The sequence below is a fragment of the Sinocyclocheilus rhinocerous genome, unplaced genomic scaffold (assembly GCF_001515625.1).
Source record: "Sinocyclocheilus rhinocerous isolate Xijiao unplaced genomic scaffold, SAMN03320098_v1.1 scaffold486, whole genome shotgun sequence".
Taxonomy (NCBI): Eukaryota; Metazoa; Chordata; class Actinopteri; order Cypriniformes; family Cyprinidae; genus Sinocyclocheilus; species Sinocyclocheilus rhinocerous.
In genome coordinates, this window is record NW_015661373.1 from 209,431 (window position 1) to 230,123 (window position 20,693).

Below are 20,693 nucleotides of genomic sequence, written 5' to 3' on the forward strand. Positions count from 1 at the left end.
AGGCGTGAGCAGGTTGCTGAAGCCACGCCCACCTAGCTCGACGGTGGTGACAGCAGCGGCAATCCACCTGTCACTCAAGTGGCCACGCCCTTAATTATGCAGAACTTTAAGGCTTAATATAATTTAAACGGATGAGTTATAAAAAAATTCGCCCCCCTCAGTTGTCATGAAGGGCAAAATTAGCTATATAGACCAAAATCATTTTTTGAACCAGGCTGTAAACATGTTTTTTTTCTGCTGTAAAGTTGGGCATTTTAACATGGGGAGTCTATGGGATTGACTTCCTTTTACAGCCAGCCTCTAGCGGCCAGTTGACGAATTACAGTTTAAGTCACTTCCGTGTTGGCTTCACGAGAGAGAGCGGGAGGTTGCCACTTGGTGTTACATCATATTAGTACTAATGAGAAAGTGCTCTTCTTGAGTGTCCTTTAAAAGCATTATTTCTAAAATTAGATAAAAAAATTTTTTTATAAGATAATGTGATTTTTATGTAGGATAATGTCAAGGATAATGTGATTTTTATGTAGTTTCATGCACAAGACATGACATCCATGCATGCAGGTTTGAATCTAACAAATCAAAGAATAAAAATGAGGCTGTGAGTTCATTCGATTGGTTGTATTGTCTTAAAGGTGCAGTGTGTAATTTTTGCTCTACAAGTGGCACTGATATGAGCATCCCAACTGGGCTGGTGTTGTAAGAAATCGGATTCCCCCTCAAAATTGGTCTCTATCGACTATAGAGAACACTACTGACCGCACTACATCTGTCCTTCTCAGTCATATTTTCAATTTGCATCAAATTAAATGTGGCGTCTACCATAATTGGTGGGCAAGATGAGTTGGTCATTGAGCACACTGTTCTGTAATCTTTCATTTTACTTAATGCATTGGTATAGCCCTTCATATTCATGGTTCAAAAGTGAATGAGGTATTGTCTCCTTTGCATAGAAAGTTCTGAATTCATGATGAGATTTTTGTATCTTTTCCTCAAAACGAAAGATAAGCTTTAGATGAGCCCATGGAAAGTGCTGAACTGTTCTCTCTTTGTTTCAGTGGCACTTGATCCCCTTCTAAACTTGCTGACTAAAAAAGAGCTTCTGAGGTATTTTCGCTCCTGGTCCCTTCTTATCTCACGATAGTCTTGAAGAGCTATTATTAGATCCTACTCAAGGAAACTTGTCTGTTTCATTCAGAAACAAGACGTTCAACTTTAGAGAACATTCTTTTGATGTTGCAAGTTTCATATCCAGTAACTAAGTGATTGACGACCGTTCAGATGAACCCCCAACACACACAGTTTCTTTCGATTTTTCCTTCTCTCTTCTAAAATCCTTTCACTCAAGCTGGTTTTTGACAGCTATTCCCACTGCTTCCTGTCAGTGTCATCCCATCAATGTTTCCCGGTCAGGAAAACTGATGTTGGTTTCTCCTCATTCTGAAACTCAACCTGTCGTTTGGACTGCTAGTTTGATACTCCGTCTCTCCAAGGCCGCTTCAAGCGTGGATCAATCCCACAATCCCCTTTTGCTTAGAGTCCTCTGCTTCGTTTCACCTCAGCCAATCAGAAATAAACCAATTTGTACACACACACACACACACACACGTTTTATGTGCTCTGAAGCCTCAGTGGTTAGGAGACAAGGCTGGTCTCAGGAGTAGTCTTACCTCTGAAGATCTTTGTGGAGGAGAGAAAGAAGGAGAGTGGAAGAAACAAGGAAAACAAAGGAGAGGGGGAGATAAATAAAGAGTTCAGGGTAATAGAGAATAGTAAATAATTTATGAGATACACACAGCAACAAACAGTTGATGATGATTGTTTATGGAGAGAGACGCTTCCTAGCATGTACATATTATATTTACATAAAATATATGTAATAAAAATATTATAAATAAAATATGTAAATAATATAATGTATATGAATAATGTTCAGTAAAAAAAAAATATATATATTGGTTATTGTAATAAACTCCAGTTGTAATAAATTTATACTAAATACAACTAGAAAGCATCGTAGTTTATATAAATTAAGTCGTTTTAATCCGTATTCTAAAACCTTACCTAACCTACTATACTAAACCTTCATCACAGCCAGATGCACAGCAACCCAATTTTTAGGGGATATGCTGCACATCAACACTGGGGTGTGTAAATAATGACAGAATTTTCATTTTTGTGTGATGTATTCCTTGGAGATCAGAAGATGAAGAGTGTTCTGTGCACATCTCTCTCCAGCTGACATGAAGGGATGAGTAGTGGAACTGTTCCCAAATCAGATCTGCTTTGTAGCAAACACTAATTAACGTCAGTTCAGACCAACACAGGCTTCATCTTAGATGAGATCTCCCACTCTAATTACAGCTGGAAACATGTTGGATTTTCGAATGATATGCTTGCTATCTCCCATCACTGTTTATTATGGATGCGGAACGTGTTGAATTGATGTGACACAAGTGGTATTGGCATCTTAAATGGCTTCATTCTTCACACATGCACGCAAGCACACACAACTTCCTCTATGATCTACCTTTCTGATTTTTTTTTTCCTTTGCAAGTTAACAGATGTTGAAATGTTTGGCAGATATTTGCTAAACTCTATTTTAGATTATTAGGAGATAATTAGCAATTTGAAGAAGGCACTAATTATCTTGTCAGAGCGCTAACATTAACGACAGCTCAGTTAATGACATCTGTAGTGATCAGATCACATAAACACTTGCTCAGTCAACACATGCTGAACAGCAAGCCTGTGTTCATTCTCATGTCTTAATGAGTAAGTAATGCCTTTATGCATTATTTATGTCTCTTATTATATAGAACATGTTGAGGACATTTTTTCTGACCCAGTCATTCAGATTTTCACTCACCCTGCTAAAATTTCCATTTCCCCCACAAAAATAAAATTATTATTTATCTAATTGTATTTGTCTAGTTTCATTTTTAGCAAAATACTGCACTCTGCATTAATCAGAAATTTATTTTTAATGGTTTACTTAATAGGTTTATTTAATGATTTTTCTTGACAAAACAGAATTGTTTACTACAAGTAATTTATTTGGTTAAAGGCTTAGTTCACCCAAAAATGAAAATTAGCCCATAAATTACTCGCCCTCAAGTCATCCTAGGTGTATATGACTTTCTTCGTTTAAATTGCAATTGTCTCAACTGGAAATGAAGTTTCCACTTTTTCCACTGAATTAGTGAGATTATAGAAAATTTGCTCTATGACCTGTATTACTGCTATATTATTGCTGCTGTCTTCACACTTTGGAGACTCAAAACTGTTGTTGAGTTTCAAACATCTATTATTCTTTGATCCTCAAAACTGCTGTGTCCTGTATGTCTCTTTAAGGCTGCCTACAGAGTCTGTTGTCTCAGCATACTGTATGCTGTGTGAATGTCTTTGAATAGGACCAGAATGTGTGCCCTCATTAGTGCTGTCAAACGATTAATCGCATCCAAAATAAAAGTTTTTGTTTATTTAATTTTGTTTATATATGTGTGTACGATGTATATTTATTATGTATATATAAATACACACACATACATGTATATAATTAAGAAAAATGTTTTGTTTATATATAAAATATTTATATATAATATAAATTATATATGCGATTAATTGCGATTAATCATTTGACAGCACTAGTCCTCACATTACCCCTGCAATTTAGGCAGTGATAACAGCTTTGTGGTTGCCATAGATATTCCCATTCGATCATCTTGTCTTGTTTTCAAGATAAATGATTATGTGTGTATTGAAAAGCTTGAGAGTGTGTGTACAAGAGAGACACTTGTGTCACTGGTTGGTGTGTGTTCCTGTTTCAGGTCTCATCTGATGCCCAGGCTGAAGGAATCGCGCTCTCACGAGTCTTTGCTCAGTCCCAGCAGTGCAGTAGAAGCTCTGGACCTCAGCATGGAGGAGGAGGTCCTTATTAAACCAGTGCACAGCTCCATCCTCGGACAAGATTACTGCTTTGAGGTATAGACACCTCTTTCACTCGCTTTACATTATATACATCAATGAATTCACTGATCTGATCTCTCTCAACCCTCAGTACATGTTCATTTGAATTCAATATTACAGTATATCGTCATTCATAAGACAGTGGTTCTAACCAGGCAAGTTTCTGGCAAAAAACTATTTGTCTGATTATATTGATTTCCATTTTTTTTTTTTAAGTGATTTCCATTTAATTAAGATCTTAATTGAACAGCCCCAATATCGATTTTTAAAATCCCAGGGTCAATTTTTATAATTTTTTTAAATTTATTTTATAATTTTTTATAATTTGATAATTTGAATTTTAGTGGAGAATGATTTGTCCACTAAATAAAAAAAGAAGAATTGTAAACAAAATGGGTGTTATACCTAAAATATATACAAATCAACTGGAATTTAATCAAAATCAGAATCAAATCAAATCAAGAGTTTGTGGATTAAACCAGAATTTAATCAGAATCAAATAAATTAAGAGTTTGTGGATTAAACCAGAATATAATCTAAATCAGAATCAAATCAAATGAAGAGCCTGTGGATTAAACCTGAATTTAATCAAATTCAGAATCAAATCACAATCCTGTAAATTGAACCAGAATTTAATCAAACTGGGAAATCTGTATTGATCATAATTTAATCAAACCAGGAAATCTGTATCGAGCAGAATCTATTCAATTTAATTCAATTTTGATTCGTCACAAGCTCTCTTTTTATATAGCTTCTTTTATAGCTTGTGATTCCTGGTCGGAACATATGTGATTGTCTATATCCATTTTTCTGAACACGTTTTTTTAAATGCTGTATTTGTACCTAAACAAATCTCTGTCTGTAAATGTGATTCAGTTTTGCATTTTGTTTCTTGTTAGTAACAAATTTTCCAATGACATTAAAACATGGCACAGGTTTGCTTTTGTCATAAGCAAGCTGGTAGCCATGAGATTCTCGCAGTAAGCTGACAATTATCAACCTTTTTTCCAGGTGAGCACTTCCACAGGTAGTAAGTGCTTTTCTTGTCGTTCGGCCGCAGAGAGAGACAAATGGATGGAGAACCTGCGACGGGCCATCCACCCTAATAAGGTAAACTTACCTTCCTGCAGAAGTGCTTTTATAACTGCTTAGGCTAAAATCATACTGGAGAAATGCAACTCAATGCAAAGAAAGAAGAGACATCAAATAATGTTTCTTTTTCTGTAAGAATGATGAAATTCAGGGCAGTTTTTCTCCCTCTCTCTTTGATATAAGCACATGAGATACAGGAGAGAAACAGCAAAACATATGGCCAAGAAAAAAGATCTCATCCGACAGCTCATTTCACCAATCAATGATTAAGCAAATTAATGATTAATTAAAAAAATAATAATCAAGCACACCCTTCAAGTTATATTTGCCTTCTTCACAGCTTGCCTGGGGATGTGTTTAATGTCTCCTCGTCGCTCAGTCTTACATTTTAATTACTCTGTGGGTTTCTGAGGTGAACACCAGAGCCAGGCTTTACAGAGCTTTGCCTTGAACAGATGATGCTTTCAGACAGATGTTGATGCTGTAGTAGTGTGGAGATGATCATAGCTCAGGCATTAGCTTCTGCAGCAGAGGCCCATTTCTGTCTGCCTAATTAGTTCATTATCTGTGATGAGGGCGCACAATGGAGCACCTCAATACCAAGATGCGAAATCAATTGCCTTAGTGGATGTTTATTTCTGTGGGAATATCCGTGAGCACTAGAGCCCTACACAATGCCTACAGTAGTTCCTAGTACAGTCAACTGCTGTTACAGAGCAATTCATCAGTCAAGCCTTAAAGGCATAGTTCACTCAAAAATGGAAGTTGTATTATTATTTATTCTAGAATTTGAAAGAATCTTTATACAGGCTAGGGTTGCATGATTAATGAAAATAAAACCGATAATAATACTGATATGGCTTAGTGTGATTATAAAATCCCAGATCAATATATGTGCTACGTGTTTCAGAGTGAACTTGTGATCCAATGTTTTCTGCGTTTCAGAGCAACGCAACATGTGCTAGCCATTTCCCCAAAACTATAATGAGAAACACTTCTAAACTGACTGTTGTTAAACAAAAGCAAAGCTTTAAGCCAGAAATATTAGTATTGTAAATTTACAGTTGTACTGTAAAATTATTGTTGTTGTTTTTCTTAAATATTCAATGTTTTTATTTCAGTGGAATATTACAATAGTTTAATACTGTATATTTGTACATACAGAACACATTTTAATTTACTACTACTTCTACCAATAATACATTTATTATTATTATTATTATTAATACATATATATCAAACAAGCACAGCAAACCTGAAGGTGTTTTTTTTTTTATCGCATTTGCAGTCGCAGTCATGCAGCCCTGATACAGCCTTTTTCATACAACAGTTCTTAGTGACCTACATCACCGGCTTTAAATCTACACCACTAACCTGCTGTAGACCTCTTAAAGCCTGCCAAATTTATACTTTCTAAATGACAGAAACCTAGAAAGAGGAACAAAAAATATATCCACACAGAAAATGATAAATGAACTGTTTAGGAGAGGGCTAAATTGCCCAGATATGATCACTATTTATCAGTGTTTCCATCAGTGGTAACATTTCACCCCAGATACAGATGCTTCTGCATGGCATCACTAATTGTGGGCGGGGAACTGTGCACTGGCTTGCGTGTGGGGGACAAGAATTGCTGTATACCGCTGGTGAGCGAGGACTTTAGTCTGTTCAGCTCAGTGATTCACGACGGTCTGTGGCCTCAGAAATAACTGACATTTAGTTTTATTCTGATCTCATCCTCCATTGCCTCCTAAGTTATAAGAAGAAGGAGGGATATCTATAAATTAACCTCTATTATAGTTCAACAAAAGCTTAACCTTAACTACAGCATGATAGTCCCTCATATATTAAACCACATGACTTTACACTGGAAAGACTATTCTATTAAAAAAAGGCCAGTGAATGACATTAAGTGCTGAATGACGTCACACAGTATTTACAGCATCGTCCTGCTATCTTTATGGGAAGGACATGAAGTGATCCAAAATAAAGGGCCTTTTAATTTCCAGCCAAGGGTGGGTGATCTGAAGCAGAGGGTATTTAATCACTGAGTTGAAAAGCATCTCTAAATCACTGACCCTGTTAGATGCCACACTGATGTGGTAATAATCCACTACAGCCATGACATGTCCACTGACCTCACAATGCCCTTTCGTCTCTAGGACAACAGTCGGCGGGTGGAGAATACGCTTCAGCTGTGGATCATCGAAGCTAAGGACCTTCCGGCCAAGAAAAAGTACTTCTGTGAGCTCTGCCTGGACGACAGCCTCTATGCCCGCACCACCTGCAAGCTGAAGACGGATAACATCTTCTGGGGTGAACACTTTGAGTTCAGTAACCTCCCTACAGTCCAGAACATCACCGTCCATCTCTATAGGGACTCAGACAAGAAGAAGAAAAAGGACAAGAACAACTACGTGGGGTTAGTGAGCATTCCAGTGGTGAATGTCACGAGCAGGCAGCTGGTTGAGAAATGGTACCCAGTTAGCCAACCCAATCCAGGTAAAGGGAAAACAGCGGGTCCCATGGTCCGCATCAAGACCCGGTACCAGAGCATGAACATCCTGCCCATGGAGCTCTACAAAGAGTTTGCCGAGTATACCACCAACAACTACATGCTGCTCTGCTCTGTGCTGGAGCCCGTCATCAGCGTCAAGAACAAAGAGGAGATGGCCTGCGCTCTGGTGCACATCTTACAGAGCACCGGGAAAGCCAAGGTATTGTGAAAGTCTAACAGATTTTGTCATTTAGCAAAAGGGTTTTCAAACTGTGCTCCAGGAAAGTGCTAGGGGGTCTACATAAAAAGAAATATTAAAGTATAATATTAGAGAATATGGAAGAATATAATAATATTAACGAATATAACAGTAATAATAATAATATAAAATAAAAAAGTAAAAAAATACTTTTTCATTCTGCCTCTAAAGACACAAGTTTGTGTAATTTTTTCACAGTATAAACTGGATCTTTATACATGAAAATATATATTTTAGGAAGGAGGTCCATTTTGAAAACCCCTGCTTTAGCAGACACCTTTATTCAGAGAATTCAGAGACAGTGACAATACAGGTTTTAAATGCATTGCTAAAAGACACAATGGCATCAGTTGACCATAACAAGGTTCATATCTACAACGTTGTGGTTTAATTTCCAGATGTTTAACCAGTATGCTTCATCATCACAAGCTGAAAGACATATTTATCTACTGCACACATACAATCCATTATTCTAATAGATGGAGACTTTAATATTTGAATACTGGCTTTTGCTACACCAAATGTGCATATATTCATCTGGAAAAGTGACTCAGTGTTTTATAGTGTTTTAGCTGCATAAATAACATAGCTTATGTTATTCTTTATACAGCTTGACATTATTTTGTGATTCAGTGAAACCAATGAACAAAATGATGTTTGTTAATATATAATATATATATATAATTTTGTACATTATGAATTCACATTAATTATTCAAATAAATAATTTAAACTTAGCATATAAATTATAGATATAAAACATTATACATAAACTTTCATTTATAAATTATTTAGATTGTTATTCAAACAAATAATTAATCTAAACATGAATTTATAAAATATAAAATATTATATGTTTGTAATTTATGAATTAACATTTAAATGAATTATTTATGTGACTGTATGTTTACTTTTTGCAACTATTGGAAAATCAATTTTTGCCTTTTTTTCTGACCGTTGGGTGTTTTCCTTGTGCGTTTTGTTTTTCATTGCTGCTCTTATTGAACTTCAGAAGTCACGGAGAATCAAAAGCAATCCAATTCCAGTTTGTTATCTCTGCTGTATCCCGTTGTTTTCACATGCTGAGAGGTATTTCGGAGGGATAATCTCCCCGGTTCTCACAGCCTACCGCAGGATCCAAAGAGCAAAATATACCATAAGGGAGGTATTAATATGGCTGCTCTTATCTGTATTGGCTTTTAAGTCTGTCTGGCCCTGATTGGCAGATCCAGGGTTGTTGTAGATGGTATGTTTGCAGTGACTTACAGGATGATATAAACACAAAGGCAAAATGACCTTAGATGGAGGTGGATAAGCCTCTAGTATATGAATGGCATTTAGTGAAGAGTGTGTTTAGACTGCACTAATGTCACCGTTCACTGTTTGAGGAAGAACAGGACAGACGAAAGGTTATTTTTTAGATATGTAGTTGAGCTGAATATTCTCATTATTGTAACCTGTGTGTGGAGTCTAAACTAAGCATGAAACGAGATTTTCAGACAGCGAATCTACCACCATGTTTTTAATCAGTGTCCGGGCATAAGGCTAATTTCAGTGGCCAACTCTCAAGAAACTGAATTTTTGCTGCCTTAAAGTCCAGTATTTTTAATCCAACATCTTGCCCATCAAGTAGTTATTCTGGTGCCATTACCTCTAGCCATGGAGAATCAGTGAAATGAAGCGTGAAACTATAGGGGAGGTCTTCTATTCATTTGTTCATTTGGGGTGTCAGTGCAAATCCTAAATTAATTGTTACATATATAAGGTATTCAGCTTTAGCAGAGGTCAGAGGTTTTTTTTGGCATCATTTCAGCAGTACATCAGCAGTCATTTTAGAAACATAAAATCTGTTGGTGAATTGCTTGTTGAGAATTTGAGAGGCACAAAGAGTATCCTTTATTAGTCTCTTTGCTTCCAGACTACAAAATGAAGACGGATCACTTGAGAATAAAAACTTGTAACATTTAGAGCCAAATGATTTTGTTAATTAACAGAATGAAAATACGTCAGATTGATCAGTCAGTTTAGGCTGTTGTTCAAATGTGATGTCATGAATTTGTGCTTTACATTTTCCAAATGGAATTTGAGGGTTCGTTGAAATAGACAAAGTCCTCTAGGATATACACCGATTCCTTTAAAAAGTTTGTAGATTAACAACACTACACAGAGCCAGGAACAGTATGGAACAGGACAGGACCAGGAACAGTACAACTCCCATTAGTTCTTCCAGTGTTTATGAATTATAGTGTGTACTGTATATATTTTTATATACTATTCTCTCCTTATTGCCTGACCATGGCTGGCTGGGCCACGTTTCTGGACACCCGCATTGTTGATGTATAAGTGTAGCTGTAGCCTAATTTTCAGTATTTGTAAAGTCAGACGTTCAAGGATATTTTAGAACAAACTATTTTGAAAATGTAATTTTAATAAATGAGTTCTTTTTTGCAGGGAATTCTGAAAGTTGAGGTATGTTACAGGGCCTGAATTTCGTTTTGGAAAATGGGGGGGAATTCCCCCTTTAGGTGGCTCTTATGCAGGGGATTTTTTAATTTGAGGGGGGAGTTAGGGTATTTTTTTAGACATATTTTTAAACCACAATCATCCAACCTAAATGTTTCGTCACGCAGTGTATTTGTGTTTTACAATTTATAATGTTGTTGATTCATATTTATATTGTGAGGAAGATACTTTAAAAAAAAAAACTTTCAAACTCTGAATTGAATTTATTTTAACTAAAAGAGACAAGTAAACAGTCAGTATTAAAATAAGAATAGGTTAATAATGTGTTTTAATTTTTTAGATGATGCAAGATTAATGACAAGCTAGGGCTGGGTATCGTTCAAAAATTTTCGATACCGATACCTTGACTTCGATACCGGTTCCTGAACGATACTTTTTTCGATACCAATTTTATGAAATCAATTTTAACAAGATTACATTATCTAACAAAAAAACGTTGGTTTTATTTTTCTCGATGGTATCGAGGCAATTCGGTCGGTGCCTAAAAAGTATCGAACTCGATACCCAGCCCTATGACAAGCAATGGCACAAACAAATACAATAACAAGATACAACTAAAATTAACTGTGCTTTAAGTTTTTCAGGTAGGTTTAACAGTAATATTCAGGTACCGAAATACAACAGAAACAGAATAACCTATTTAACTTTAAAATAACACTGGTTAGTCTTCAATGTATAAATAAACATTAATGACTGACAGCAGCAGGTTTATTTACAGTCGTGGTCAGAATTATTGGCACCCTTGGTAAATATGATCAAAGAAGGCTGTGAAAATAAAGGGTCTGGAGAGATTCTGGATGAAGGAATTGTCTCTGATCTCTTGTCAGGTGTTCTCTAACCTCATCAGGCATTATAGGAGAAAACTCAGAGCTGTTATTATGCCAAATGGAGGTTTCAAAAAGCATTGAATAAAAGGGTGCCGTTAATTGTGTCCAATGTGTATTAGAAAAAAACTCATTATGTCATAATGATATTTCACCCCACTTTAAATTCTTATTCTCCAATGAAAGGTTAGATTTATGTGAATTTTTTAAATAAAAGATCAAAATGATTAACAATGCAGATTTATTTTCACAGCCTTCTTTGATCATATTTACCAAGGGTGCCAATAATTCTGACCACGACTGTAGGTTGCTGTCTCTTTAAGACCTCATGCATGGATCAAACTGTTACACATAAGTTTTGTTTCTCAACTGTTTACATGAACTTAATAGCCTGTATACCGACAATGTTTAGTATAAATCGACTGTTTACATGAATACTCATCAAGACGGGCACTTTGACATATTTTTGTATGTATTTGGCCGTTTACACGCAATAAGGCGCGCGCTCTCAGATGCGGCTCACAGAAAGGGTCTCAGTCACAGACCGCGCAAGTAATGAATTGAACACTTGAATGTTTAAAAATTATGCGCAATCCCGCGCCGAAATTCAAGCCCTGTGTTAACATGCATTTAACTCTTTTATTTCTAAAGATATGGGAAAACTTTATTTTTCATGATTTGACCTTTTTGAGAACCCTGATAATGACCAGTCCAGACGTCCTACAGTCACCCAGAAAGTATCAGGGAAAAGTCAAGGTAAAATCTTGATCATGGTAAAGTCATTGAATTTTATTTAGTGAATTATGTTTTTTTTCCCTATTTTTCACACTCTGCTGTAAAAAAATTTTTTTTTTTGAGATTGAGATATATCTGCTAGATAGCCTGTTGCTCTTGTTTAGTATAGAACTTAATCATGCAACAATATACCATTTGTGAGCAAATTGCTCATTTGAGTCAGTTCTTTTTAAAAAAAATTATCGAACTGCTTCACAAATTGGTTTAAATGATTCATTAATGAATCCTCCTCAGTCAAAAGGATGTTGTAAAAACCTTCATCCAGTAATCACAAATGACTGGAGATTTGTTGGAAATGACACGGGAATTAAATGGTCAGTTTGTAACGGTTCGTATCAGTAATGCCGTCCTTTATTCTCATGTTGACTGAACTGCAGTGTAAGTTGTGAACCACCACATTGTCATTAGAGATGGTCACTGGTCCACAAACGACTTGCAGATCTGCAACATTATCCTGTGAGTGCTGACTGAGATTGGGAGATCAGATTCAGGCCTGCTAGTCTGATGCTGTTAATTACTGCTTCTTTAATTACTCTGCTTCTCAAAGAAGCCCTGAGGGATGTGGGCCGTAAAAACTGTAACACCGATGGAATCATCCAGGCTGTCCAAGGTCATTTGTTTTGAGGACAGCTGTAAAATCCAGTCTACTAGCTTTTGTGATATGAATGTGTTATTTTAATACAGATGCCTTTTATGAGACACAAGTGACAATTATGTAGCTTATGCTTTCTGATTTCTTTTTGATGATTTAGTGTTACATTTGGTCCAAAAGGAAAGCAGCTTCTGAGCAGAATCTCATTAGAGGATGGTGGTTTACAAAATAGTTCCAATATACTTACAGTACCAGCGATATATAATATCACGATGATTTAAAAGCACATTTTATTTAGTCATTAATTCCCTGTTAAGATTGAGTGTTAAGACAAATGTTTTAAAAATTAAATCTAATTTGAACTTCACTAGTAAAAATGGCACTAAAGACTGGCAGCTTTGCCACCACAGGAATAAATTGCATTTTAAAATATATTAAAAGAGAAAACTGTTAAGTTGTTACTGTTAAATAAATGCAGCCTTGGTGAGCAAAAGATTTCTTTCAAAAACATTAAACTTTTTAACAAACTTTGAATGGTGTATATTTCAGTGAAATGTTGAAGTATAAATAGTAGTACATATTGATAAATTGGTATATGTACCAGTTAATGAAAATCATGTGTGTTCATGGCTCCTCTAACTGAAAATAAAACACTTCTTTACAAATGAAGATATAGATTGAATATCTCCAAAATGCTTAAAGGGTTAGTTCACCCAAAAATGAAAATTAGGCTGCGTTTTACTCCCCTCCGAGGCATCCTAGGTGTATATGACTTTCTTCTTTCCGACGAATCCAGTCGGAGTTATATTAAAAATTGTCTTTGATCTTTCAAGCTCTATCATTGCAGTCAGCGGGTGTTGCATTGCTTCAGTCCAAAAGAAGTTAAATAAAAAGCACCCATCCATAAAAAAAAGTGTCTCACACGGCTCCGGGGGGTGAACAAAGGCCTCCTGTAGCAAATTGATGCGTTTTTGTAAGAAAAATATCCATATTCAAAACGTAATAATCACTTGAATCAAAGTTGAATCTAGCTTGCGCTCACTGTTGTACACGGAAGCAGCTCCGGGCTGATGACGTATGAGGTCAGCGTTGCACATGCGCCGGTGAGCCTCGTGAAAACCAATGTTTGTTTACAGGATCAAAGGATGCAAAGTTTCCTTACTTTAGCAAAGGAAAACCAGTCTCCTCTTGGCTTATATCGAAATCCTCAGACATTTTTCTTTGCAAATCCTCGTTTTGTACTTCTAATTCTTGACCGTTGTTTTGTTTTTATCTCTCCGCTTTTGGGTGAACTAACCCTTTAAAAATATCAAGATATTTTAGCTATATTGCCCAAGCCTATAGTTCTGACTTAAATGAGCATTTCATACAAGGAATGAAGACTCGGTTTAGTACTTTACTTTCCTAACATCATGCCTCTGCCTTAAGTGTATATTCTCAGTGTGATTAAAGCACTCAATTATAGTTTGAATAGTAATTTTATGAGCACTTATATCAGATGTAGAAGATGTATTTTAGGAGTTCTTTGTTCTACTTCAGCTGGCTTGTCTGTTACTGACAGATGCATAAGTTGACAGAAATTGGACTAAATTAGGTTCAAATGAAGATGAAGCAGACTCGTCTGTGTGGATAATAGAGCTTGTCTGTTTATGTTCCTTTGAAAAGTCTGGACACGGTTAGTTGAGCCACCAAACAGAGCCTGCAGTGACGGATTCACTGGGAAGAACTATCTGACGGAATCTTGACAACCCAATGTCTCTCACTCTGGTAATGCACTCAGTTAAGGTAATGTTGCAGTGGTCACATTAGAGGGTCACTGTATTCCCTTGACTGAACTGAGACCAGTGTGCTCGTGATGTAAAAAAATTGAGAAAATATATCCCACAGAGACCACGAGCCCAAGAGGACACAATAACACTCATTTATCACTTGCTTGAGTTTCATGTGGGTGTGATTTTTATCGTACATTCTTTCTTTTTTTTCTCCACCACTAAATAAACTTTGGAAGAAGATTAAACATACAATCAGTTGAGGAGAATTCTATCTCACTCACTTTGATTCCCACAGTCATGGATAACCAGGGAAAATGTTTTAAAATTCTGAAATTGTTTTAGCAATGCTCTTTAAAAATGTAATCAACTAGATACTGTTATGTGAAAATAATCAACTATCTTGCCACATTCAAATGTCAGGAGGTTTTTTTTTTTTTGTCCTACTACAGAAATTTGTGTACATACGTAAACATCATGTATTTGTATTTAAGTATACCAATGTCTGTAAGTATACAAATATATTTCTTTCTGGTCAAAAGTTTGGTGTTGTAAGATTTTAAAATTGTTTTTGAAAATCTTCAGTGTCACATTATCTATCAGAAATCATTCTAATATGCTGATTTGGTGCTCAAGAACAGTTGTGCTACTTAATATTTTTGCAGACACTGTGATTTTCTGGATTCTCTGATGAATTATTATTTATTTATTTATTTATTTTTCAAAGAACAGCATTAGAAACACGGGACGAGAGTCATTATTTGCATTTTCCTTCAGCACCCTTATCTTTCCTCTTCCATCACCCTTTCTTTTTTCTTGTTTTCTCCCCATCCTGCCTCTCTCTCCCTCTCTCCATCACCTCTCTATCTCCTTATCTTGTCTTAGACTCATGCTCTGCCATTCTCTCTCTCTCTATCTCGCTTGGCTGCACTTTAAGGCCGGCTGGCTCTGAAAGGATGTCATTTCTGGTCTGAAGCAGCACATTGCCCTGACAGCTATTACAGAAGTCGTGCTTCGCTGTAGATGTGACATCCACTTCAGCGGGCTCTCCATGCACACACACTTTAACACTTTCCCATGCATCTCAAGAGTTTGAGGTTAGACAAGGTATTAATCTGTTTTTTGATATGATCTAAATGTGATATAATGTCTGTCCCTAATTGCAACACATGTGATTATGCCTGGCAAAAGATGATCACATAGCCTGCCATTTTTGAGACCCAGTATGCAGATGCTGACAAAACACAGGCCTGTAGCAATCATTACATAATCATATGATTACACTTATTTGATGACATCTGAATTGATCCTTGCACAAAACTATAAAGTGCTTACAGACCCCATGAAATCTATATTAAAATTTAGTATTTTAGCCCATATAGTATGCATTTGTTATGAGACTCTATAATGAATTGAAATGTTGAAAAAATGTATATGAATATATATATGAAACTGACAGACTTTCTCTTCTGGGAAACGGAGCAGAACCTAAAACCTACACATAATACACAAATAATATGAATACAATTTTTTATAAAAAAATACACAAATAATATGAATAAAATTAACATAAATCATAATTATAATATAGTTAAATAAAGCCATTTCATAATGAAAGATGCGTATATGTATTAAGTTTACATGTAACATTAACATAACATAACATAACATATGTATAATTAATTACATATATGTATATAAATTGATGTCTTTAAATCAGTAAATCAGATAATAAATCCTCAAATCAGCCTTTTCGTTTTCTAGGTGGTGATGATGAGATGCAGACAGTTTAGCAAGCATAAGAAGGTAAATGTTGAGGACATATTGTTGTATGATTCTTGAAGTGATGTCTGTTTGACCCACTTTAGTCCAACAGCACAACAATCAGTCTTATCTCAGAAAGCACGCTGGCTAAAGCTGCCCCCACAGCCTTGCATTTCATTAGCAGAGCATTTCTACATTTTACTGAGGGTCGTGAGCGCACACATAAACACACACATTTGCACCGAACAGAATCATACGCACATACTTGCACACATGCAGTAAAGAAAACTCAAGGTTATAGAGTGTGGGTAGACTGAGAGCTTAATTCAGCACTTCTGTGATATTTGACTTCTCTTTCTCTCACACGTGTGTTACAGCATTCGCTCTCTCACTTGACCCTCCTGCCGTCTGTCTGCTAAATAGCATCTGACCTTCTCTGACCTCTATTTTTTGGAGATGGAGAGGGAGCGAGATAACAGTGTTTCAGCTTACAGCTTGGCTTTAGATCAAACGAGAAATGTGCTGAGAATGACACACAAGTAATGATGAAATTGGAGGAAAGGTATTCATCTTTGACATTTAATGATCGCTCCCTTTTGTTTTTCAGTAGGTCGTGTTGAATTATTGTGTGTCTGACAGAGTTTAGTGGCCATTTCGAGTGTGTGGGAGAGAAAAATAGTTTGGCTACATATAAATGGCTCACGTGGAACACATGGGATTAAATGGTACCCATGCACTTTGTAAGCCCACTTTGGACATTTCACATTTGCAATTAAATAAAGCTAATTATTAATTTGTTCCATTGTCTAGCACTAACGATGAGGGATAGTGATAGATTTAACCTTGTATTCTCATGAAGAGCATCTTTCTTTTAAGAGCACAAGTCAGCAGCACTACTGTACATGCATTTGTGAATAAAATTAGTTAATTTCCTTAAAAAAAATCTTTATTAATGTTACTTTACATTAATACATTTATGTTTAACCAAGTAGGAAAGGATATAATCTGTTCATCAGCTATTAAACAAATTATTTAATTGAATTTAATTAATAATTATTAAATTATTTATTATCTTATCTGTCAGTCAGAATTTCATTATTACATTGCTAGAAATTTCTGTAGTTCAGCTCTAAAATATTTATTCATAATTCTGTCAACATTTACTCACCCACATGTTCCAAACATGTATATTAAGATATCTTAAAGATGAGTAAAGGATGATAGAATTTTATTTTATTTTATTATTATTATTTTAATTTTTTTTGGTGGACTATATTTTCCTATGCATTAATGGCAAAGTCATGGAAAAGCTAAATGGTCAAAGGGTGTAGAAATTCTGTAGCTCTTTTGCAACAAGCTCTGTTTCTCTCTCTCCCTCTTGTTTGTATTGTCGCTCACTCCCTCAGAATATCTTTACAGAACTGAATGAGTCATCTTTTGTCTGTAGATTAGTGTGTGTGTGTGTGTGTGTGTGTGTGTGTGTGTCGTAGTCTTAGTGACCTTAAGTTTTATTTAAGGGCCTTTGATAGCAAGGCCCTTAAATCTATCTATCTATCTATCTATCTTTATTCAGAGCTTATGATAGTTTCTAACCCTGAACTCAACCCTCACACAAAGCACTTTTCTGCATTTTTACATTTTCATTAAAACATTATTTAATATGTTTATTAAGCTGTTTTCCAGTGGGGGGCCATTGGCTGCTTCCCACAATGTAGGTGATTTCAGGTTTTACTATCCTTGTGGGGACATTTGGTCCAGACAATGTAGGCAAAACCTCTCTCTTTTTCCCTCCCTCCCTCCCTCCCTCAGCAGAGCACACAAACTTCTGTCTCGGTCAGATGGTTCCTCCTTTATGAGTTTTTGCTTCCAGGGAATGCAGCGAATCCTGAGGGTTTTTATATCTTCTTTTTAATCCCTCCATTCTCTCTTTATCATTTTTTCCTGTGTGCTACAGTACGTATCTTTCTGTTTTCCTCTGTTCCCCTGTGCAATGGCTTTGCTTTCCTGTGCACCACCTATTTTTACACACCCATTTTTTTGTTTTGTTTTTCTGCTTTCCTTTCCATTTTAGATTTATATTTATGTCTTACTTTGCTTAATGTCTTCTCGCTCTCTCTCTCGTCTCGTTCTGATTAAGGGTGAGCTATAGTCTAGCTGATTAACTCTGACAGTAATGGACAATTTTCTTAATAGTGCCCACTACTGTGTGTGCGTGTAAGGGGAGGATCTCAAGGCTTATGAGATCTTCCTCTGTGTGACTAGTCTCGTATCTTAATGGATCTGAGTTTTTATTTATTTATTTTTTTTCATGATCTGACTCTGCTGATCATACCTTTTATAACTTGACAATTATTATACATTTAATTATTAATTAATGTGGAAACGCTTGAATACTGAGGTTTGTTTGTATGCTGCGTCCAAAATTAACTTTTTGGCAACACCTACCATTGGTGAAAATTTGCAAAGCAATAATATTTTTTACCCTGCATGAAACAGAATTTTGCACTATTATTATTATTTAGCTGTCAATTGCAGCATCCTATATGTGCAATCTGTAAAATGGCAGCTCATTTTGTTTCTCATGTTTTTGGTTTAATGGCGCAATGCGAGGATTATGACACATGCTACTGATAGAATTCCATGCAAAAATAAATACATTTTCATAGATACACTTACGATTGTAAAATAAGGTAAAAGTTGTTAGAAGATGTGGACAGTCATAGGTTGGAATCCATGCGAAGCATGATGGTAGAGCCACTACTTTAAAATAAGGGTTACCACAATCAAATATTCAGTGCGTGAGTTGTTGGTAATGGATGAATCTGTCCAAGCATATGGATCCATAAAGAAGAAAATAATGAGAATGAGTGCCTTCAGGTTTAGTGTTAAAATTTGACAGCAGGTGTCTGGTCAGGTTGCAGGGTCTCATTTATGTGCCAGGCTTGGTCTTTAATCCCAGTGCAGACCTCTGTTCTTGTCATAATTTCAACCACATAACCCAATGAATCCTAGAGAGAGAAAGAGATATTGAAAGTAGGGCCCTGTCAAGTCTACTTTATTTTCTCCCAAATGACATTTAGACATCACATAGGCACTGGTAACTTTTAATTATTTATTTATTTTAATGGATTAATTGTTATACTGTAATGTTTTAACTGAAATGTCCTTGTTGAATCATGCAGACACAGACCCATAATTCAATTTTAAATTTATTCTTGGCATGGGACATGGATTTTAAATAGGCAATTGACTAAAAAAAAAAGACATATAATGACCATGTTGGCCAAAACAACTCAATAGTGTAGGGAAAAAGAAAAAAACATTATACATTATCTCCACTGAGTCAAATATGATTTGAGGAGAGTGGCTAAAAAAAAAAAAGGATTAGAGTGGGATACATTTTGTGTGAAAGAGAAGAGAGTTTTGTTACATGAATTATGAGGACATAAAATATGTTCTGTAATGAGAATTATATGATGACAGTTTTTCACAGACAAAAGGCTTTCAGCCACAGTCTACATGGAGCCAGTCATGACTCACTGCTGTAAAAAGAGACTGAGACGCGCACACACACACTGAATCTTATTTGGGATGCTGGGCTGAACTCTGGACTGTGTGCGTGTGCACACGTCAACAGCGAGTAGACTGATTTTTCTAACTCCCATTTGCTGGTTTTGATAGGCTCCCTGCCAGATAGCTTTGATCGGAGCAGCTTTCACTTCAGCACTAGCATCTCTTTCCTTGTCTCTGTCTTTTATTTCATGTCCTGACAGACATCAGCGGCACAACCGCTTCGATTACAATGACAGACTCTCCATGCAATCTCTCCATCTACTCTGCTCTCTTTTTCCTTTTTATACTAATAGTGCTCACACATCAGCATGTTTTGTTTTGTTTTGTTTTGGTATAGGACTTCCTGACAGATCTGATGATGTCGGAGGTGGATCGGTGCGGGGAGAACGAGCACCTGATCTTCAGAGAGAACACACTGGGCACTAAAGCTATTGAAGAGTACCTGAAACTGGTCGGACAGAAATACCTGCAAGACGCACTGGGTAATATTAAACAGACATTTCCAAAGTTTATTTTGTCCTAAGTTCTCCGTATTCATTTTAGATAAGATTCAACAACCGTGAAAACACACACACACAAACAAACATGCACACACACACACACCTGGACACTTTTGCTGTTGGCTTACTCTGTGTCCGATAAGGCTTGTGTTTATTAATACCGCCATAGTTTAGGAATAAAATGTCTGGACTAGCAATTTATCTGCAAAACAAAAATACACGCTGCAAATTTCACACCGTATATAAATATCGACTTTGGGCGATCAAATAAGCGAACGTGTGAATGTGAGTGAATACACCAAAGAGAGTGAATCTCTCTTTAGATTTGCATTAAGAAACCATTTGGTGGTGCTGAATAATGTATAGTTGTTTTTCTTAGATAAATGTGACTCGTGAAGTGCTGCTAAATTATTAAATGGTTCACTCCTAAAGACTGACTAAGTCCCTCAGACATCATAGCAAGAGAGGGACAGCAAAGAGAGTGGATTACACCACATGGTTACATAAACAGCACATATGCACCAGGGACGAACCTTTTG

The 20,693-nt window shown here is 36.1% G+C and overlaps 1 protein-coding gene across 4 annotated transcripts in view; it reads left to right on the forward strand.

Moving 5' to 3' along the window:
* Positions 1 to 20,693, forward strand: part of LOC107726296 (disabled homolog 2-interacting protein-like) — an 81,193-nt gene that overhangs the window by 44,285 nt on the left and 16,215 nt on the right. For all 4 annotated transcript variants that reach the window (XM_016535835.1, XM_016535836.1, XM_016535838.1 and 1 more), the window contains 4 exons: positions 3,829 to 3,982; positions 4,979 to 5,077; positions 7,222 to 7,776; positions 19,992 to 20,136. In XM_016535835.1, the coding sequence (XP_016391321.1) occupies positions 3,829 to 3,982; positions 4,979 to 5,077; positions 7,222 to 7,776; positions 19,992 to 20,136 (953 nt within the window). The remainder of the gene's footprint in view (positions 1 to 3,828; positions 3,983 to 4,978; positions 5,078 to 7,221; positions 7,777 to 19,991; positions 20,137 to 20,693) is intronic.